At 31.8% G+C, this 21,144-nt stretch overlaps 1 protein-coding gene across 1 annotated transcript in view; it reads left to right on the forward strand.

The window, feature by feature from the left end:
* Positions 1 to 20,053, forward strand: part of LOC125077593 (nose resistant to fluoxetine protein 6) — a 45,775-nt gene extending 25,722 nt beyond the window's left edge. Inside the window, exons 4-12 of the mRNA XM_047689551.1 lie at positions 808 to 1,072; positions 3,515 to 3,675; positions 7,043 to 7,211; positions 13,384 to 13,577; positions 16,421 to 16,550; positions 17,599 to 17,788; positions 18,066 to 18,208; positions 18,408 to 18,504; positions 19,945 to 20,053. Of these exons, the coding sequence (XP_047545507.1) occupies positions 808 to 1,072; positions 3,515 to 3,675; positions 7,043 to 7,211; positions 13,384 to 13,577; positions 16,421 to 16,550; positions 17,599 to 17,788; positions 18,066 to 18,208; positions 18,408 to 18,504; positions 19,945 to 19,976 (1,381 nt within the window). The 3' untranslated portion in view covers positions 19,977 to 20,053. The remainder of the gene's footprint in view (positions 1 to 807; positions 1,073 to 3,514; positions 3,676 to 7,042; positions 7,212 to 13,383; positions 13,578 to 16,420; positions 16,551 to 17,598; positions 17,789 to 18,065; positions 18,209 to 18,407; positions 18,505 to 19,944) is intronic.
* The last annotated feature ends 1,091 nt before the right edge of the window (positions 20,054 to 21,144 follow it).

Raw genomic sequence — 21,144 nt, forward strand, 5'->3', positions numbered from 1 at the left:
TACAACGATAAGGATAATGTTTAATTATTTTAAATTATGCGTAAATTCAGCCACAATAGATTTGAGGTCACCCAATTACACATTGGGTGACCTCACCATTCTACACAAAAATAAATCGCCTACTTTATATCTTGATTTATACTCTATTATTAACCTTTTATTATTAATTTATACGCAATAATATCATGACTTCGTCACGTTCCGTCATATCGTCATTAGTAACTTCTTGAAAATCTGTATTAATTTTCCATAATCACTTCGGCAGCAGAAGCAACTGTGTGTAATATTTGGAACACAGCACACCCAGTCAAAGAATCCATCATTGCAGTATAATATTTCGTGATCTTTAGTTAATCTTCTTATTTTTTCGGAGATTTTCTTCTTGTTTCTGCTGTTTGTTTTGTTGCAAATAGATTTTTTTTTATATATAATCGTTTGAATAATCTAACCTGTGCCCTAAATAAACTCGTTTTTAACATTATTGTTAGTTTTGGTTAGGACCTTTTATGCGACTGAATGCCCTTTCCATACTCGCGGCATACAAACATAAAATAACATTAAGACTTTATTTAGACCCTCTGACACAGCGGAAAAAAAAAATGATAAAAAAAATTGTTATACAAAATAATTTACTCATAAACAACATAATTAGGTTATTATGCCTCGTAATCATATGGTACCAATAAAACCCAAACATTAAATTGTACCATGATTAAAATTAATTTCAGTATATTAAATATACGACGCAAGCAACCATTTAATGAATACTTAAATATTTATAACTACATTGTTAACATTTTGTTTCAGAACATTTTTCCTGTCCATAATCCTTTTGTTAAGTTTGGGAACATTGCTCGACAATGGAAAGGAAGGCGAAACGAACTTTGAGAAGTTACTTAATGCGTTTTCTCTGAAACGTAATTTAAGGAAAGTTTTTGACTTGTCGGATTCACCAACTAGAGTCAAAGGAGTAGATGCATTCAGAGGAATAAATGCATTTGCGTTGCTTCTGGGTCACAAGTCTATGGCGATGGCTCACAGCCCTTATGTTAATAAGACGAGCTATTCTGAGGTTTGTGTTATAAATATTCTTTACCGTAAATAACATACCTTCCCTTATAACAGGGGTTTATTTAACTCTAATAATGATTTAACACACTGTTATTGCTGTACAATATAATCTAGTAAGCGAAATTTTATTTATTTCAATAAACGTATTTAAAAATAGCCTGATATTCGGAAGTTGATTTCTTCTTGATTGCTGATCTGACATATATATATCATTTATTTATTACTAATACATAACTTTAGTCACTACCGAATTCCTATATAAAAATGGATATAATCTTTCCGAGTCACTTTAAGGTGATCCCCAAAGACATCACCGAGACCAAAACAAATCTGAGTATTAGTAACAAGAATGAATGTTAGCGGAAATGAAATTCCTGACCATCGACATTAAAACAGGTTCGTTGTTGCTGCGCTAGACGGTCACAAAATTTAGATTCGTGACAGTTTAAAGGAAATACACCGAAGGTTAATGGTGACTACGAATCACACATGTAGGCGCAGTTTCCGCATATCACACACATGCATTAATTAGACAATCATTTAAAAAAACAGATGTAATTTCGGAAGTAATTATTTATAATATATTGTGATTTATAAAAAAAACTCAGCTTGCATCGTGGCTATAATAAAAGTGTTACTAAAACCTCAAACAAACCTATGTATAACAATTAAATATTATTATCATACGATTTTTATAATAAAAATAGAATATATGTATAGAACTATACTGAGTGTTGTTATTTTATAGTTTGAAGGACGAGTGACCTTATTACAGGCACCAGAGACTTAACATCTTAGTTCTAGTTCTGCTTAGGAGTTATGCCTTTGGAGAACCCTGCAACCACAGGAATAATTCATAAATTTGCTTAATCCTCTTACAATGCTGTTGTAAGCTGTGGCAATCTTCCTCTCACAGATATTAATCTGCGGAATGATCCACGGATTCTTGTCGTACTAAATATAAAAAGGAAAAAAAAATAAAAAAGGAAATCGTAACTATCTTTTGAAATAAACTAAATAAAAATAAATTTGAAATACCTATATTTTTAGTATTAAAGTTTATTTTGTATTGGCTACTCTGGTAAATTTTACTAATATGTTTACTTACATAGAATTTTCACAACATAGTTGTGAATCATAATTTAAGGGTTTTTTTCACTCCGCATAATAATTGTATTTACATATACTTAAGATTTGTTTTTTTATTTTATCAAATAGGATTATATTATTGCGTTTGAAAATTGACGTTCGTTGTATCTGTCCTTTAATAAAAATGATCAATAATAAAAGAAAAAAAAATCGCTTCAGTAAAAACTACATTCTTAACCGGACTTAAGTTTTTTAAGAGATCTTTTGATGATTCGGTTACTCATCCACTTATATGCTACAAATTAAGTAATGACGGGAATATTTCTTTACAATTAACACTTCCGTATAGATAATTTTAAGGCTATTGCGATTTGATTTTTAATAGTTAACCTCTAATCGTATTGAGGGTCATTATCTTTATACAAATCAACCTTCACACAAACATTGGAATACGCATCGTAAAATTATGTTAGGTTATAATAGTAATTATTTAACGTTAACATTGATGTAAAATATCTATTGGCGCGCCTTGGGGGTAAAACCGACTCGTGTGCCGTAACGGGAAACTACATGATGCTCTCTTATGCCGTCATGCTCCCTATCCGCCGCAGTTCTCTACTCCCTTAAGGGAGCGTGATATGAATACTATTCTATTTCGTTGATATTTGTTATAATAATAATAAAAAATCGATAATTGAATGAAGAGAGTATGTTTTTATTTATTTTACACCATACTGACTTATTGGGTTTCTTTAAATATAAATAATGAGTATTAATTTCGATGACTAACGTCTGCATGGCATCTCGTGTAAGCCACATACTATTTTTCAATTTTAAAGATACTATAAGAGTTATGTTAAATATTGTTTAATATGTACAGAACGATCTGCTAGACAACGAAGGTTTCTGGTACGCAGTCCAATTTAATATGTAGTTCGGAAAGATTTCCACAAAGATCATCCGCATAAATCAAGGGCTTCGCTTTCATAATGCTCTGTTTCTTCCATTTAAATTTAATTACGACCTAATGACCTATTTCGGTCACGAAGAGATATTATAGTTCACAAGACCTATATTTTCAAAACAAAAGAATTTTATTCCCTTATTCTCATAATTCAATGAGACAGAAACCAACACTAACGGTGTGAGTTCAGGAAACGACAAATCCATTAACTCAGTATTCCTTGATAGAGATGCTAACAACTTTTATTTTACTAACTCAGAGTTTAAACCCAAGTTCTTGGGAGATGAAGCCTTATGTCCCAACCATTAGACAAATAAGGCAATTGTGCCAAATTTAGTAAGTTACCTGTTATCATAATTCGTATGGCATAAAAGTTTTTTTTTCACTCAGGTCTTTGGAATGCCTTGGGCTGTGATCGGACGTTCGGCGATCATCTATACAGATAGTTTCTTGTATCTCAGTGGATTTCTAAATGCACACAATCTTCTTCAAGACTTGGAAAAGAAAGGAACTATAAACTTCAAGGATAGAATGCTGGCTAGGTGGTTCAGGTATGTCATTTTTTCATAATACAGAGGTTTTTATCGATATATTAATAAAATGGAAGGGAATTTGAAAATCTAAAAATCACAAATTTTTACAAATACAGTTGTCAAGTTTTCTCTTAAAGCAGAGTAAAAATAAAAATAAATATAAAAGATAGATGACATTTCGTGTTTTTTATTATTTTACATTTTTGATAATTCTATGCCCTTGAAATAATATTGCAATTATTCATAATTTTCAATTATGAACTAGATTTAACCACACAAAATCAAATCAAAAATTAGCAATCGATCTTCTTTTAAAGTAAAAGTAACAGCCACTGAGCGATCTTGGCTGTCATTTATTATTAGTTGATTGCGGAAGCGATACATCGAAACCAATTAAAAAAACATAAATAACATCGAACTTCAATTTAAATTCAGAATACATCAAATTATTCATGGTATATATTGTTTCGTCAATATTTATAACTGAGGTTGCTATGATATGGAAAATTTAATTTTGCATTTAATAATTCGGTACAAACATTCATTTTCGTACCTGGAAAATAGCCTTCTGAGATAGGCCTTCGAATAATTGCTTCGCGTCTTCCCACAAAAACAATTACCTCAATCAATTGACCTTAAAACGATTTATTAATTGACCAAAGAAATAATTTAATACAACGAAGAAATAAAATTTATTAAGTTATGAAAATCTAAACAATAAAACTACAGCCAAACTTCTCGTATACCGAGAAAACTCAGTGTGCACAATACCTAGTCGCAATACGCTTCCGCTAGTGCTAAACGTCGTATGTAAATATGAATTTATAGAATGTCTCCATATGAAACAAACGCTTTTAGGATACGAGTAACTAACTGATAAAGTCGTTCATAATAAATAATATGTCAAATACGTGTCGTCACGTGTATATCGTAGAGTTCTTAATAGTTTTTTATTTATTACTGTACACGCATGAGTAAAACGAATCGGTTTTTTGAATAGAACTAGACATTGAAAGGTAAGTTAAAATATATAAATCCCCAAAGAAACAAAAGAATAAAAAATATTTATTGAGCAGTTATATAAATATTTAAAATAATCACTTTTTGTTTTGCTGTAAACTCTTAGTGTAGACGATTGACGTGTAAACAAATTCCTCTCAACTTTTAACAAAATATTTCTAGAACTAAATTACTTAATTAATTTATGAATAACAAAGATTTCAAATTCTTATATGTCTACTCTACTATTTTACAAGTCCACTATAATCTTCCATCCTTTATTAAATTAAATTATACATCTATTTTACACTAGGTGTTGCATTTAGCTTCGTTCGTGTTTTAGTGGGGAAGGGAGTGTGTTTGTCAGGTGTGAGGTATAAAAGAGTAGTCTATGTCCGTCCTTGATTCACGCCAGACTAACAGACACAGCTAATTTCGTATTGATAATTTTAGTTCAGATTACGGAAACATGTCGCTAAATATATTTTTAAATTAATTGTTAAATTCATGTCAATCATAAAGTGTTATATTATTTGACCCCTTCAATTATGATTAAGAAAAAACCCACCTAATACATTTTTAATTAATAAAACGTTAAGTTCGTCTGAATCATCACTCATCAGGCATTAGTAAGCACGTGTTTATTGTTTTTTAATTAAAAACCGTAATGTTTTTTTTCATGTCAGAAGTCGACAGACTGGCAAATGGGCCTGATGGTTAGTGGTAGCTACTACTCGGGTATTTGCACCGTAAGAAATTTAAAACTATTATCGCCAAATAAAACCCTTATCATTATAACGCTTAATTATATTTATTAAATTGTCAGTACAAGGGTTCGCAAAATTTTCTAGAAAAACGGACAGAACGACTGTGGAGAAATTATAAAATAAAAAATTACAATATCTTTCCACATATAAATATTTTATACGTGTGTATGTAACTTTAACCCTACTAAAAGGTTGATTTCGATAATATTTTGCTCATAGAAGGCAAATATATTCTAATTTTATATCAAGGACGAAGTCGGGACGGACTGCTTGCCGTTAGGTTAGCCGTTACTTGCAATTGCACCCGCTTTAAATTTATATAATAAATGCGAAAGATACTCTGTCCGTTACGTTTGCGCGCAAGCAAGCAAGCAAGCCCCAAGGAATCACATAGGCTACTTTTTACTTATACCTAAAACCTGCGATCATCCCCCAACAAAGCCGCGGGCGTTAACTAGTCATATATATAGTTAAACAATTCCGTATACGTTATAAATAACAAAACGATATAATATAAATCTTAGGGTACAGTAATAAAATAAATTATAAATGATCTTATTTATTAACTAAATCAACAAACTACGCATTAAGCGTCACAGATAATATATTAAAAGCAACCAGTTTTTTTTACCGTTTTTTTTAACGTTAACTAATAAATTCATCAATAACATAAATTAAGTGTTTACCGTTCTACTCAAAACTTTTAATATATTACGTTAATTCGTTACAATAAATAAACATTTAAATACGACGGTAAACTAACGTTACTCTTTGAATTAACTACTATAGACTTAAGATTGATGCACCTTAATTTTTTATTCTTTATAAATATATAAAATATATATTTTTTACTATTTGATCTTTAAATCATGAATAAATCATGTTATCCTATTAATTTTAAATGTTTTTTTTTTTGTGTATTGTAATGTTAGTAACAAAACTAATAAAATCAATTGTTGGTAGAGCTTTAGTTTTTGACGTTTGGATACAAGCCAATGCCCACATAATATTTTACCACCAAACAGCACAATACTTAACATTGTACGTATTCCGTATCGAAGGATGAGTGAGCCAGTGTAACTACAGGCACAAGGGACGTGACATCTTAGTTCCCAGAGTTGGTGGCACATTGACCATATAAGGGCCATATATATACATATTCTTACATTGTCGATGTAGCACTAGCAGTAGTCACCAGTTACCGTCAGATGGGCCATTAGTGATCCATTTCAATTATTTACATTACAATTTCATTAAAGTTAGTGTAGTTACCCGTTTTTGTTCGTTAAATTTTTATTACATACCAGACTAATATTAATTTCTACAATTTAATTTCTACTAACACAATATAAAACGACTATTACTTCACTCCAATCATTATGACGAACTCCGTGGTCGAGTAGTGTGCACCGGTTTTCATGGGTACGCCACTCTGAGGTTCGAATCCAGGCCGAGCTGATGTAGAAAAATTTCATAAATTTTCTATATTGTCGTCGTTACTTCTGATTTCCATAAAACAAGTGCTTTAGCTACATACATTGCGATCAGAGTAATGTATGTGATGTTGTCCAATATTAATAATAGTAATAATAATAATATCACTCTATTGTTTTTCACAGGCTATTCCCAATGTTCCTGAGTTTAATGTTATTCTGCACATACATTCTGCCTGACATAAATAACGGGCCCCAGTGGAATCTCGTGGTTGAGGAACACAGTCGAGTTTGCGAAAAAAATATGTGGAGAAGTTTTCTATTCATACATAATTACTTCGGCTTCGAGGATATGGTATGTTCTTAGTTTTTATATTATAACTTTATAATAAATATGTTGTGGGTTAATTTTAATGCCTTACAATCGTACGGCTTTGTCGTATAAACATTTTACATAGGGGCTAATTTTTCTGTACGCGCATTTGAATAAGTAACCATCTCATTCTTTATTATCCGGCCCATTTGTATTGCTATGTTCTGGTTGAAATGTAGGCATAAGGCATACTCCCGGGCCAAGGCCTCTCCTCAAGTGAATAAGCTTATTCCATTTTAGCTTATTCCACCACGCTGATCCAATTTGGGATGGAGTGTATTGAACACATGTGGCACAGATTCATCCGACTTGAAAGTTTACCACCGAAATTTAAACCCGTTATATTTGGTTAAGATTGACGAGTTCTAACCACTGCGCTATTTCTGCTTACAGTAGTCAAAACGTATAAATCTTTCGGTAGATAATAATTGAAAATGAATCTCTGATCGAACATATTGAACAATAGCTTCAAACAATTAATAATTCTGTTCCCATGAGCGTTATATAACCGACACTGTGTCACCCACTTAATAAATATGTGTTGCGAAGCGAGCACTTTTTGCTGAACGCTGAGTTTTTGGAAAGCATTGTGTGAGTGTCAACGCGACCCAATTATGAGTGTGAGATGAATATGAACTTACTTAACACCGATATAGCGCAGTGCATTGAATATTTAATACGGTATCGGTTCGAATACTATAAAGCAACGATGAGTATTTAAGATGCAAAGTTTATTTTATTACCTTGAGTTAGCGACTTGAGAGTTTGTGTATAGCTCAGGATTGAATAAAAATGCGAGAAAATCTTCTTATGTCAATAAAAAAATATGAAATAATATTGTTGTAAAAAAATTTGACCAATTATGTAATTACACATATATATATATTTACATTTACATTAATAGCCTGTAAATTTCCCACTGCTGGGCTAAAGCCTCCTCTCCCTTTGAGGAGAAGGTTTGGAGCATATTCCACCACGCTGCTCCAATGCGAGTTGTTGGAATACATACATACATACATGTAGCAGAATTTCATTGAAATTAGACACATGCAGGTTTCCTCACGATGTTTTCCTTCACCGCCGAACATGAGATGAATTATAAACACAAATTAAGCACAAGAAAATTCAGTGGTACTTGGCTTCAGTGGTTTGAACTTAAGATGCACGCGTTCTAACTACTGGGCCATCTCGGCTCTTGTAATTAAATATATATAAAACCAAATTATAAATTGATTCACAATCACAAAACTTTCCGGTCCTGCTACTTTTATATAATTAAAAATGTTTTTCTTAATATAGTTAAAAATTCTTTTATAATTTCGTATAAATTTTAAATGACGATGATGACGTATTGAATAACGAAACGAGTAAGAAAACGAAACGAATTGAGTAGGTCATAACTACGTATCAATTAAAAACAAATTAATATCACTATAAATAGGTAAAGACCTATGACCTACATATACAGATAAACATCAGATTAATATTATGAACTCGAAAATAACTCATTACGATGAAACCTCTGAATCGAACGTACTAAAATTTTATATTAAGGTAGCCTGCGTCAACAAGAAGCGGACGTAGTCGCGGATATCAAATAGCTCAGTAATAAAACGTATAACTTCAATATACTCATTAATATAACATAAATCATTCCAGAAAATAAACAATTAATAGTATATTTTATACAAGCTACCCGTACTGTTTCGCAAGGAGAAAATAAAGGTCAACAATATTTTTGGAGACGTTTTATTTTATGGTCTTCGCAGGTATATGCAGAACAATGACCCGCGCTCCATCACGATAAAAAATGGTTTAGGAATACATAGAGGACAAATATACAATCATTTATTTTTATTATATTAAAAAAGGTTAACTATATCGTTGAAATGAAAAGACTTACAAATTATGTGATGAATACTTTAAATAATGATAATGACTCAAAGACTCAGGTTTTACAACATAAAAAAACGAAAACTAATTTAGCTAGTATGTATGCATCTTTCCGAACCAGTGGCAGATTTCATTCCTTAACAGTCATTTGATAAGGGTAGCGCTTCTAAATTGTATTAAGATTTTTGACTTTTAACTTTATGTGCAAATGTACGGTTTGTAATATTTACTCGTACATGAACCTGTTGAGAGATATTTAAATGAAAAATAAATTTATCATTCTTTCAAGGACGTTAAAAGTGGACATTATATTACAAATGAAATTATATTTAAGCTCTTGTTTAATAAACGTAGCTCGTATTTACATACGAAAATAGACTTAATTAAATACAAACAGATTAAAAATTAAAATATCCTCACTGTTCAAATATAAATGAGGATAAATTATATTCTAATTAATTAGCAACAGAGCTATTTCTGTAGATGTAAACTAATATGTACTTATTAATATTAATGTATTTTTTTAAATTCATAAACTATAAATATGTATCTTTATATAAATATTAAGGCTTATGATTATGTTCTCTTGACCGATTTCGGCAACGACCAATCACAAGGGAGACCACCCAACTAAGCAGGATATATTATAGAGCGTACGTAAGTGTGCGTATAGCAAACACAGGCAAATCTGATCCAAAGAGTTCGTGTGCAGGACAAAAGCTTTAAATAATTTCCGAGACACGGGAGTGTACGCACTTCCAAGTCCCGAATCTAGGCTGTAACTAAGAAATTCTATAGAAAAACTCATAACTTGTTATCTACTCTACCTGAGGTTTGCACTCAGGACCTCTGGATCCGCAGCCTTATATCCAGCCACTATACCAACGACGCAGAGAGAAGCATATATTATTATACTGTTACACTGCGGGTTGATTGACTTAGTGGGTATTTGGGCTTTCTTTTTCGCCTTAAGAGAGAATTTGGAGCTTATTTGACAATAGCTCTATCATGGCTCATATTTACTTGTTCATTTTTGCTCTGATGCAAGATTTTATGTAGTTTGAATCATAAATTACTGTAAAATAGGCTCAGGTCTTTCAAATGCTTAGAATATTTTATGACCCTTCCCAGTAAATTTGCTACCGCATTGATTTTTTTCTTTTTTTTTTCTCAATAAATCGTCGTTGTCGCAAATCCGGATGATAAATATTTATTCTTATCCTTACACTTTGTGTTTGCTTCCTTCTCTTTAAAAATAATAATAAAAAAAAACTTCAGAAAGTCACTTCTTTGTAGAGTAGATAATAAGTTGTCACCACAAACCATTGACATTTCACTAAGTATTATACATATGTCCATTATATTTCATACATAGTTCACAACAAATGATAACCACGTAAAATTTTTATGTCTAACGAAATACGTCCTCTTTCAGCTTATTATTCTCCTAGGTTATTTATTTGCAAGAGTTCGGGTATGTAGCTTTCATGTATTGTAAACATACTTATAAAGTCTGTACAAACAAATGAACAGTTACTACATACGGTTTTTTATACTTAGCCCAGTGTGACCGTCAAAAGGTCTACACAGCAGTAAAATATTGATTTTTCACCGTATTTACCTTAACCCAAAAACAACAGATGTGTGTCAATACGAGTTTTTACATTTGCTAATACGTAAAATTAAATTTATTTAATATGTTTTGTTTTAATGTTCGATAATTTATAAGTCATTTTTAAAACTGTGGCCCAAGGTTTACTTCTTAAATAAGGTTTTCTCTTTGTTTGTATGTGAACATTTTTTTCAATGACCATACGACCGACGCGTACGATGTTTTAACAAGGACACTAAGAAACTGCCTTAGAAAAATTATGTTAGGTAATTTTCTTTATTAATAAAATTTAGGTACCCTTGCGAAGCCTGGGCAAGTCGCTAGTGTATAATAAAGTTTAAATCAACAAGCCGTTTTAAAGGAATACACAAAATAAAAAACAACATAAACGACTCCACTACATAAGCGAACAGATTGCCTTCTGTGGAACATATTGATCAAAAAATGTAATTCCTTATAATTTTTGAGAAAAAACAAGGAATGACTAAGCCTCAAACTCTATGCTATTTCTACAAACATATAATCGACAACAAATATATATAAAGAAATATTACAATATTATACTTAATCCCACCACTGACAGGGAGTATCTACAAAAAAGGGGCAAACCATTGCGAATATTTCACAGGGTCAAGCCTACTCCCTGACCCTAAATATTTCATTTCATATTATTTCAGATTATTTATCGTCTATGGGAAAAGTCCTAAATTTAATAAAGGCGTGAGGAAATCTTTCGGTTCATATTAATCATTTAACACAATATGTTATTTAAATAGAAAACATACATCGTTTGACGTTGACACATTGTGAATAAAAAAAGCGATGGTGACAATTTACCAATCTACCAACCTTCGTTAAGTGCAAAAGTATTCATTATATACCTACTATGCAAATCAAATAAAAATAATTACTTTTCAAGTCATGACTGCACGAAGAGGTAACAAGGATACAAGTTCTTCTCTGTTGAATATCAAATTTGCAGGTTACTAAATTAGCCAACCACTAAAACAGACTGCTAATTTTTTCTATTAACTCAAGGTTCGTTTTGCATTTGTTACCGTAGAGGTATTCTTTAAGAAGTAACTCGAAACTCACCACAGAATAATGAAGTAATAAAATAAAATGAAGAAGAAGAAAGTAAATTAACGGAATGTGACTTGCGACATTTATTATGATGATTATAAAATGTATAGGACACACGTATCACCGTTAGTCGGTTGTCAATATTTCACAAGTTAGATACGAAGTGAATTCTTACAGAATCGTACTGCTGTCTCTTAAACATAATGGAACATATAACTCCATGAAGGTTGTGGTTTTCGGTTAATAGAACCTTTACTAAGCTCACGTGTCTCTTTACAATGACTATCATTGACACTAAAATATATGAGAAAGTAGTACTAAATATTGTAGGTATATAATACATACACAACACACACAAAAGGAAAAGTTTTAAATGGAATCAATATACTTGCTAAATTAATTGGCAATCTATCACCGCTTCATAAAGAAATACGCCAGACTGCAGAAAAATTGGAGGAAGTTGAGTTTTTTTTTTTAAATTTGTGCATATATTTATTGACATAAGAATTGATAACATTAAGTGCTTAAATATATATACAAATATGAATTAAAAATAGTTACTGTATAAATATTGACCGCGTGGAATGGTGGCAAGAATGCTAGCAGCATTTCCCCGTTGAATCGCAATTCCGATCATCTGGTGTAAAAACGAACCAGTGGAGACAATAAGGCGAGGTGCTTTTGATGAAGCTTTTTGCACCACTACTCCAAGGGCCAAGTGTTTCGACAGCAAATGGGACAAAAAAGTAATTTGACATAAGACACAGTATTATCAGTATTTATGTTTTTGTTTGAAATATTGATAGATATTACCTTTCCTATCAACTTAACTCTACCAGTTTTATGAGAGAAGCCTTATAATGGTTACATTTTAACATGATCTTGTATACTGACACCATGGATACTGGATACTACATCCACAAATGTCTATTTGTAGAGAAACAATAGAATGGTATAACTTACACTAATGAAATCGTGGCTTAATAATTAAGGTTTATCCAAGCCGTAATCGAAACGCTAGTTAGAATACGTTCTTCGATATTCAACTGTCAAAATAAAGGTATAATTATTATTGTTGTACTTGTAAAATTGGTCGTCGGACCTTATATTAAAAATCATAAAAACATTTTTTTAAATAACCGGACGATAGTTTCGTCTTTTATTTTTCAATTCTTTGTTTGAATTGTACAAATTATGAGCGCGAAAAATGGTGACAAGAATACTAGAATAATTTCCCCGTTGAATCGTAATTCCGATTTTCTGATCGAAAAATGACGTAAAATGATTACGTGTCATGTTTTAAAAATGTTTTCCGTTACTCTAAAATCCAGTGTTTGTAGTTACATGATTTTGAACTTGCAATCACGTTTTTTTAAGGTTGTAAGCCTTAAGTATATAAATGTATACTTTATTCGAAAAAAAAATACTGCCGACATGTGCCTCTGTATTATACATTTACATCATCTATTGTGCTGTCATGTGATTAATCATGAAAATGAATATGTAGAGCGTTGGCGTACTGAATTAATAATCATATTAGAACATAATAATATTTTATATTTTCAGTGCCTAACTCATACCCACCAAATAGGAATGGACATGCAGTTATACGTAGCGACACTACCTCTGATGTTTGTACTCTGGAAGTTTAGGAGAACGGGCCTAGCGCTCATCGTCGGTATTGCAGCTGCTTCAACCGTGTTAAGATATCTAGCTATCTATTGGTATGACATCAGCATGTTCGTGTATTATGGGATATCGTGAGTATTACATTTTTTTAATTAAAACATCAAGAAAATTTGAATCGACATTTGATAAACTATATTAAGTGAGCTTCACTTCACCACCGAGAAGAACCGACGAGAAACTCAGTAGTTACTCTTTTTCAACATTTAAAAATACAAAGTCGTGTTAGTTAAATACAATTATATACCTATGTATACAATACATTCTGCCTGGAAGTCAACAAATATTAGCTCCACGCTTTTTTATGATCTATTTAATCTTGTATTGAATAATATGCCTTCTTTACCGATGTATTTTTACCAATGTACATTCTTTAACGCGTTATACTGAAAATAAATTATATAAAATCATGTAACGCGGGTTCAAACGCATAATACTTTGATGACGGTACATAGTATTATACATAATTACAGGTTTTATTCTCACGCGTTAGCCTTAATATTAGAAATACAATTGCCGATGTAACCTTGTAAAGTCTATAGGAAGGGAACCCCACCATTGATAATTTGTTTATGGTTATATGGTGATCTAATTCAAATATTTATTATAGTTTTTTTTTGACAAATTGATGTCTGCGAAATAATTCAAACGGATGAAACGATGATATACGACGGTACATAGTCGTTCTAATATAAAATTAATTTTACATAAAATATTGACATGCTACTTTAAGCTGTACTAAAAAAAAAAAAGTAAGATGTACTTTATACTTGGTGCTAGGGCGAGCTCGTCTAGGCTACCACCACTGTTCACACATTGTACCGCAAAACAACAATACTTATTATTGTTGTGTTCTGTTTATATATTGTTGTGTTGTGTTAAACGAGGGTAACTTCAAGCACAAGGGATATAATATAAGTTTCCAAGCTTGGTAACACGCGATTGATGACAAAAGGGTTTATCTATTTCTTACTGTGCCAGTGTCTATAAGCCGTGGTGAGAACTTACCATCAGGTGGCCCGTTAACCAGTCAACCTATAAAAAATAAAAAAAACTTGTATTATTACTGAAATAAGATGAGATGAATCAGACCATAATGGCTGTACTATACAATGCCGTTGCCGCCATTATACAAGACCAAATACTTATTTGTATGTTTTGTTAATGTACAAGAATCTTTAAAGTGCAATTCCTTGTTGTCGCGGCATTGTTACTCTTTGAAGTAAATATATTCCAATTACTTAACATTACAGAATTTACCCAAAAAAAATACTAAGTATATATTTTAACATTCTTAAATCTTTCTGGAAGGTCACGTTCATAAATTATATGCAATATCTAAAATTGTTATCATGACGTTTTGACATTAAAATTTGTACGATCATAAATAACGTCTACAAAACGAACTTAACACGGCCGTTTTATCCTTAACCATACATGATCCTATTCTAATTTATTTTCTTCACCTTTTAATATTTAATAATCTACCTATACATTTTTTTATAAACCAACACTGACTATATTTGACTGTTCATAATTAGATGACATATGTAATTTGGAAATATTTCGCACAGTAATAAAATTATTTCGCTATTTGCGATATGCTAATTGTAATTATGTTTCTATAATATCCTGTTCCTATCATGCAACGATTACGTAACGATATTTTTATGACTATGTTTATCGAGACCAAAAGTTGACTGAAGAAAAAACGTCATACGACACCATTAGTATATATTCAATAAAAATGATAAGGGTGTCTTCTTGACAATTCGGTCAAGGCTAGTCTCACCGGAGAATACTGCCAACTTATACAAGTGGCATAGTAGAGCACATGTGTGTGTGTGTGTGTGTGTGCAATCATAGGTGTACTTTTAGCACTTCACTCTTATAGAACGATGTTACGGCATTCTTATATTTTTTTTCTTTATGGTATAGATTGGCGGACGATCAAATTGACCAACTGATTGTAAGTGGTCACCGCCGCCCATAGATAAGGGCGCTATAAGAAATATTAACTGTTCCTTCCATCACCAATGTGCCACCGACCTTGGGAACTAAGGTGTTATGTCCCTTGTGCCTGTAGTAACACTGGCTCAATCAGCCTTCAAACCGAAATACAACAATACTAAGTACTGCTGTTCAGTGGTAGAATATCTGATTAATGGGTGGTACCCAGACGGGCTTGCACAAGTAAAAGGCAATTCTATATTACCTGAAAGAGATCAAGTGGAGCACTAACGTCCTTACGAAACTCACTTCCTAGGCTCAGACCACTGAGATAATCCAGCACATGAGGTTATCCAGATAAATGATCTAGTTACTAGAATAAATGAACATATTAAACGTTTTTAACGATAGAAACATTACAAGAGTTGTTTTTTTAATGTCGGAAACAATTTAATAATAATAAAACTTGGATTGCCAAAAGCTTATGTTCTGTGTTATCATATATTATGTTTTCCCTTTTAATATCTATGACTAATTCGTAACCGAACTCAGTAACACGTACCATTTGATAAAATAAATCTTTAATTACCGTCTATATATGTAAATTATTTTACTTTTATTTATATTTGTATAAGGAAACGAAATTTAATATTGTTAAATATTTGCAAAATTGATATTGTTACTAATATAATTAGCATTAAATAAATACCTATGTATTATATAATTCAAATTATGTTGTTATAAGCGATGTGTCGTATTTTGTTTTTAATAAGAAAAAATATATTAGTATAATTTTATAATAACGACATTAACTTGCCTTGTGTACAACTTATTTTATGGACAAAGATTGATATTTATATTAAAATTATTAGACATAATATATACAAAGATGAAAAGAAAATAAATAATTATAAAAATATCTTATAAGTGTGATTGAGACTTAAATAAAACACATCTTCATTTTCAGCGTTCAAAAACTTCTCGACGCAGCAAGGTATTCATACATTTTGCCTACCCACCGCGCAACGATTTACCTCATCGGCGTTAGTATGGCCTATTTCATAAAATCCAAGAAATCGCATATAAAACTCAGTGATGTAAGTATAACTGCTTTCCAATATACCTACTTTTCATTTCAATTTCACTCGTGGCTCGTTGTAAATTTATTTACTGAAAAAAGGATAATGGAAATATTGAAAGGTTAATATATCAAAATTAATATAAAGCTAATTAAAATTAATGGTGTAAAGTTTATATTGTTAAACAGTAGAGAATACATTATGTAAATTGTAAACGCTCAAAGGCATAATAGTAAACACGGGCAATACCGAAGCGAGAGCCACGGTCTAGATCTGGTTGGGTACGGGTGGTTACCCTCCTTACCCGTGCAATTCCTCAACGGTAACTTCGGCTACCATTTCAATTATTTTCACCTGTATGATCAAACCCCGAATGGCCCATTGGTAGTCTTCTTCGTATTGGTCGTTTTACCGAGATGATCAGTCAAGTCTGGCAGTAGTTATCGCTACCATCCTAAACGTCGCTTCCATCGATGCTTGCAATAGGGCAGATGTCAGGCGACAGTAGGAGTTCCCGAAGCAACGGACGCCCATCAGGTCAAAACAGGTAGCGGTGCTATTCCGTGGAGGTGTTCACACAAATACTGTTGTCTGCTCGGTCGAAAATCGTGCGTGTGAGATTCGAGTGAACTTCCCCACGGCGTGCGTCTTTGTCTCAATCTCAGACATATGGCTACGACTTATATGGAACTCTCAGGCCACTAATAAAGGGACTTGAGAAAAACCCTTACCCATGACCCGCAGACCGCAAAGCCCACTCCGCCGCCGCCATCGCGCCTCACGCGAACGATAACAGGCAGCCGCGTTCTCGTTCGGAAGTCCATAACATACCTACCATCTCCGAATTCTTAATCATCTGCGGTAACATCGACTTCGATGGTATCCAAACGTTTTTGGATGACTATTACGGCTGACCCCTGGAACTTTGCATACCTGATGCTACAAAGCCGTTTACAGGCCCGACCCGGGTTTGAACCCAATATCTGCAGGCTTCTAAGCTAACCAGTAGACCAGCAATGCAGTCTAAAATATTAAACCAATGTTAAGTTATTGTCTTCTTTTTTAGAATCAGGCGAGATTTGTTTGGGCTTTTTGTTTCGCGCTGGCCGCGTATACAATAGCAAGCCCCTACCAAATGGGGCTGGAAGGTTACAAATATGAACATTACCCCGCTGCGATGTTCGCAACACTCACGCCAATCCTTTGGGGCTTGTTCATGTGCGTCGCTCACTGGTGCATTTGTAACGATTATACTGGTAAGTTACATGGTATATTTCTATGTTCATATTACATAATAGAATAGAATACTATATTTTTGGTTATTATTATACTCAACACTGCTGAATACAATTTTATTCCAATTTTATATTTTGTTTTCACTAGACATTAGTATTCATGGAACTTGCAGCTCCATGGATTGCAAGTTTTATTGTTCAAGTTTTACAATAATATTTGTATAATTTAGCAAAGTGTTTTTTTTTATAATATTACAAACCTATGCAATTTAAAAATTATAATATTACTACTTTTCAGGTTCAGGAAAAGCGTTCGTTGAGGCGCGAATATTCAAGTTCTTCAACAAAATAGCATACGCTGTTTACTTGACCCAGTTCCCGATATTCTTCTACAATGTCGGAATCCAAAGACATTCTGAATACTACACACCAATGCTTCTTGTAAGTAAATTTGATAATAACCTTACATATTCTCGTTTTATCGGAAAACTTGTTGTTATATTTGCAAGCTGAATTTTTGTCGGATTTTTCAACGCATCTGTTTTACTAAATATATGCAAGTGTTTCTGTCAATTAGCTTGTCTGTCATAATTTAAAATAAACATTTTGTTAACGTTCTCTTTTAATATAATTTTCTCAGATCCAAATACCGGAAATGATGGTCATATTGGTGGTATCAATTTTGACGACGGTGGCAATTGAGATGCCTTTTAACCAAGTGTATAGGATATATTTCGGTAAGTATATAAGCTACTGTGTTCATTTCTAAGGAAAGAGCTCGAAACGACATAATATATATTTATAAAAAAAAGTAACATTAAATACGAAAACAAGCGATTCATAAAAAGCGTAAAATTACTATTAATATTGAAACTTGAAAGTACAAACAAATTAAATACTTTTATTTAAGATACCTCATTAAGTTCGATTATTATGGAATTTTCTCTTGTGCTATGTAACAATGCGGTTTCACTCAAACAAAAGTCAAAGTAATTCTATGCAGTCCGAGCTAAAGCCACAACAATACAAGAAATTTCAAGTATGTGTGTTTGCGTGCGTGTACAGCACACTCTTACATTAAAATTACTTGAGTACTTTACCATCAAATAAAGAAGTAGGAAATTTTAAATTTAGTCTGAAAATTTAGTCTTTTTTGGTCTTTATTTTCTCTTTGTTATTCTGTAAGTCGACCATTAGTAGATCTGTCTATCTATCTTAAAATCGATATTGATTACAAACATTATATAGAGAATATCAAAAGTTAAAACGAACATGATTTAGCTATAAAATAATCAACAAAGTCGTTCCGTTTGTTGTTGCCTTGCAAACTGAAACCAATATCACTGTGTAACGAATTTATGAGTCAACATAGTATCCAATCAAAAATAAGTCACTGCGCAATCCTGTGGATAGAGTGCTTTAAGTCAATCTTCGTAATATTTTGACGAAATTTCCTTATTAAATTATCATTTGAATACAGTCAATATGTCATAATACACGTTTCATTACTTTGCGTATACTACGTATGGATTCAATATTGTAATCATTTTTAAGCCAAATGCAATTTATCTATTGAATCGATTGATTGATGAATTGATGGCAAATCCAACACGACCAAAAAGAGTTCCTCAAGACCAATGGTTTTACGTACTTTCCGAGGCATGGGAGTGTATACACTTCTAATGTCCTAAAGAATTTTTCGACAAAAAAACATAATTATTTATTAACGGCCTGACCTGGAACCCAGAACCTCGGGATCTGTGCTCTTATATCAAGCTACTAGACTAACGAGTCAATGAAAATAAAAACAATAATTATAAAAAAATAATTGTACATTGTAGCAGCTTTTTAAACTCTGTTTTGTCATGTCCCAATTAAATTTATTTTCGCCAATTAATTATTATGCAATGTATAGACATTTGTTTCCCCTTATATTATTAACATTTTGCATATATTATTAAAGTTTTATCTATTGGTTTGGTTTTTTATTCTGTACATCACGTAGAAACTTTCGAACAATATAATGAACACATGTTAATCATCAGGGGACAACAACATTTTTTAAGCCGAACAATAAGGAAGATTTAATAAAATATCTGCATTTACATAACTAAATTCTATAAAATGATTCAAAAACGACGATGATGACATTTTAAAATATATTACTTCTTTTCCAGGAAAATCACAGACAAAATTAAAGGACAAATAAGGACGAGAAAACCATGACTGTATTATAAAAGCTACATTAAGCCAAACATCACGTAATTAGTTTGTATTTTTTGTCTATTTTTGTACTGTAATATAATTGTTATAAGATAAGAATACTTATAAGATAATTAAAGGATAAATAAATATATTGTTTCCTTATCCTAAAATCCTTCAAAAATGTTTACGACTGCTGGTGCTATATCTTAGTTTTAAATTATTATATAAATATATAACTTTGGGAGTCATGTCGTTTGTTAAAAATACATTATTAATAAATAATTCTTACTATTCAACACAAGATTATATAGGAAATAAAAATCATGGGGCTAGTAATTGTTCACTTTAAGTCACGATATATTTTATCAATATATTTGTATTTGTTTGACATAACTCTATTTCTTAGTTAAGAGTAATACTGAATTATTCCTGATCATTCACAGAAGTATCTACATTCCGAATAACCTTTAAATTTCGGTAAAAGATGATTCAAAATTGCTACTAAAAGCCTAATTGAGTAAAATATATTTTGATTTGATTCGATAAGTAGTTAAGCGAAGTAGTTCTGTATTATTTTCTTGGTGGTAGGGCTTTTAAGCCTGTCTGGGTAGGTACCAACCACTCATCAGATATTCTACCACCAAACAGCAGTACTCAGTATTGCAGGCACAAGGTACATAACATCTTGTTTCTCAAGTTAGATGGCGCATTGACGAGGAATGGGTAATATTTCTTAAAGCGCCATTGTTTATAGGAGGTGGTGACCACTTACCATCAGGGCCACTTGTCCATTACGTAGGGTAAATGAGTACCCTTAGCACATATGCAATTATTAATAAAAAATCATTATTTGATATAAATAAAATGATAAATTAAACACATCTTACCTTGCATAAGCTTATTTTCGATTGCTTTATGCCTTTAAGCAGTATTAAAATTTAATACCATCGATAACAAGATGAGGAATGAAATAAATCAACAAGTTCGATTAAAATAAGAACTATTAAATGAAACAAAATTGTAGTAAAAATATTTAATATCATATAATACCAATTTACATCAAACACTGTTGATTGAATATTTTATATTAATTATAAAATATTCAATCAACTAGCTGTTACCCGCGGCTTCGCTCGCGTAGAATAAATAAATAACAAATATTGGACAACATC

The sequence above is a fragment of the Vanessa atalanta genome, chromosome 4 (assembly GCF_905147765.1).
Source record: "Vanessa atalanta chromosome 4, ilVanAtal1.2, whole genome shotgun sequence".
In the NCBI taxonomy this organism is placed as follows: Eukaryota; Metazoa; Arthropoda; class Insecta; order Lepidoptera; family Nymphalidae; genus Vanessa; species Vanessa atalanta.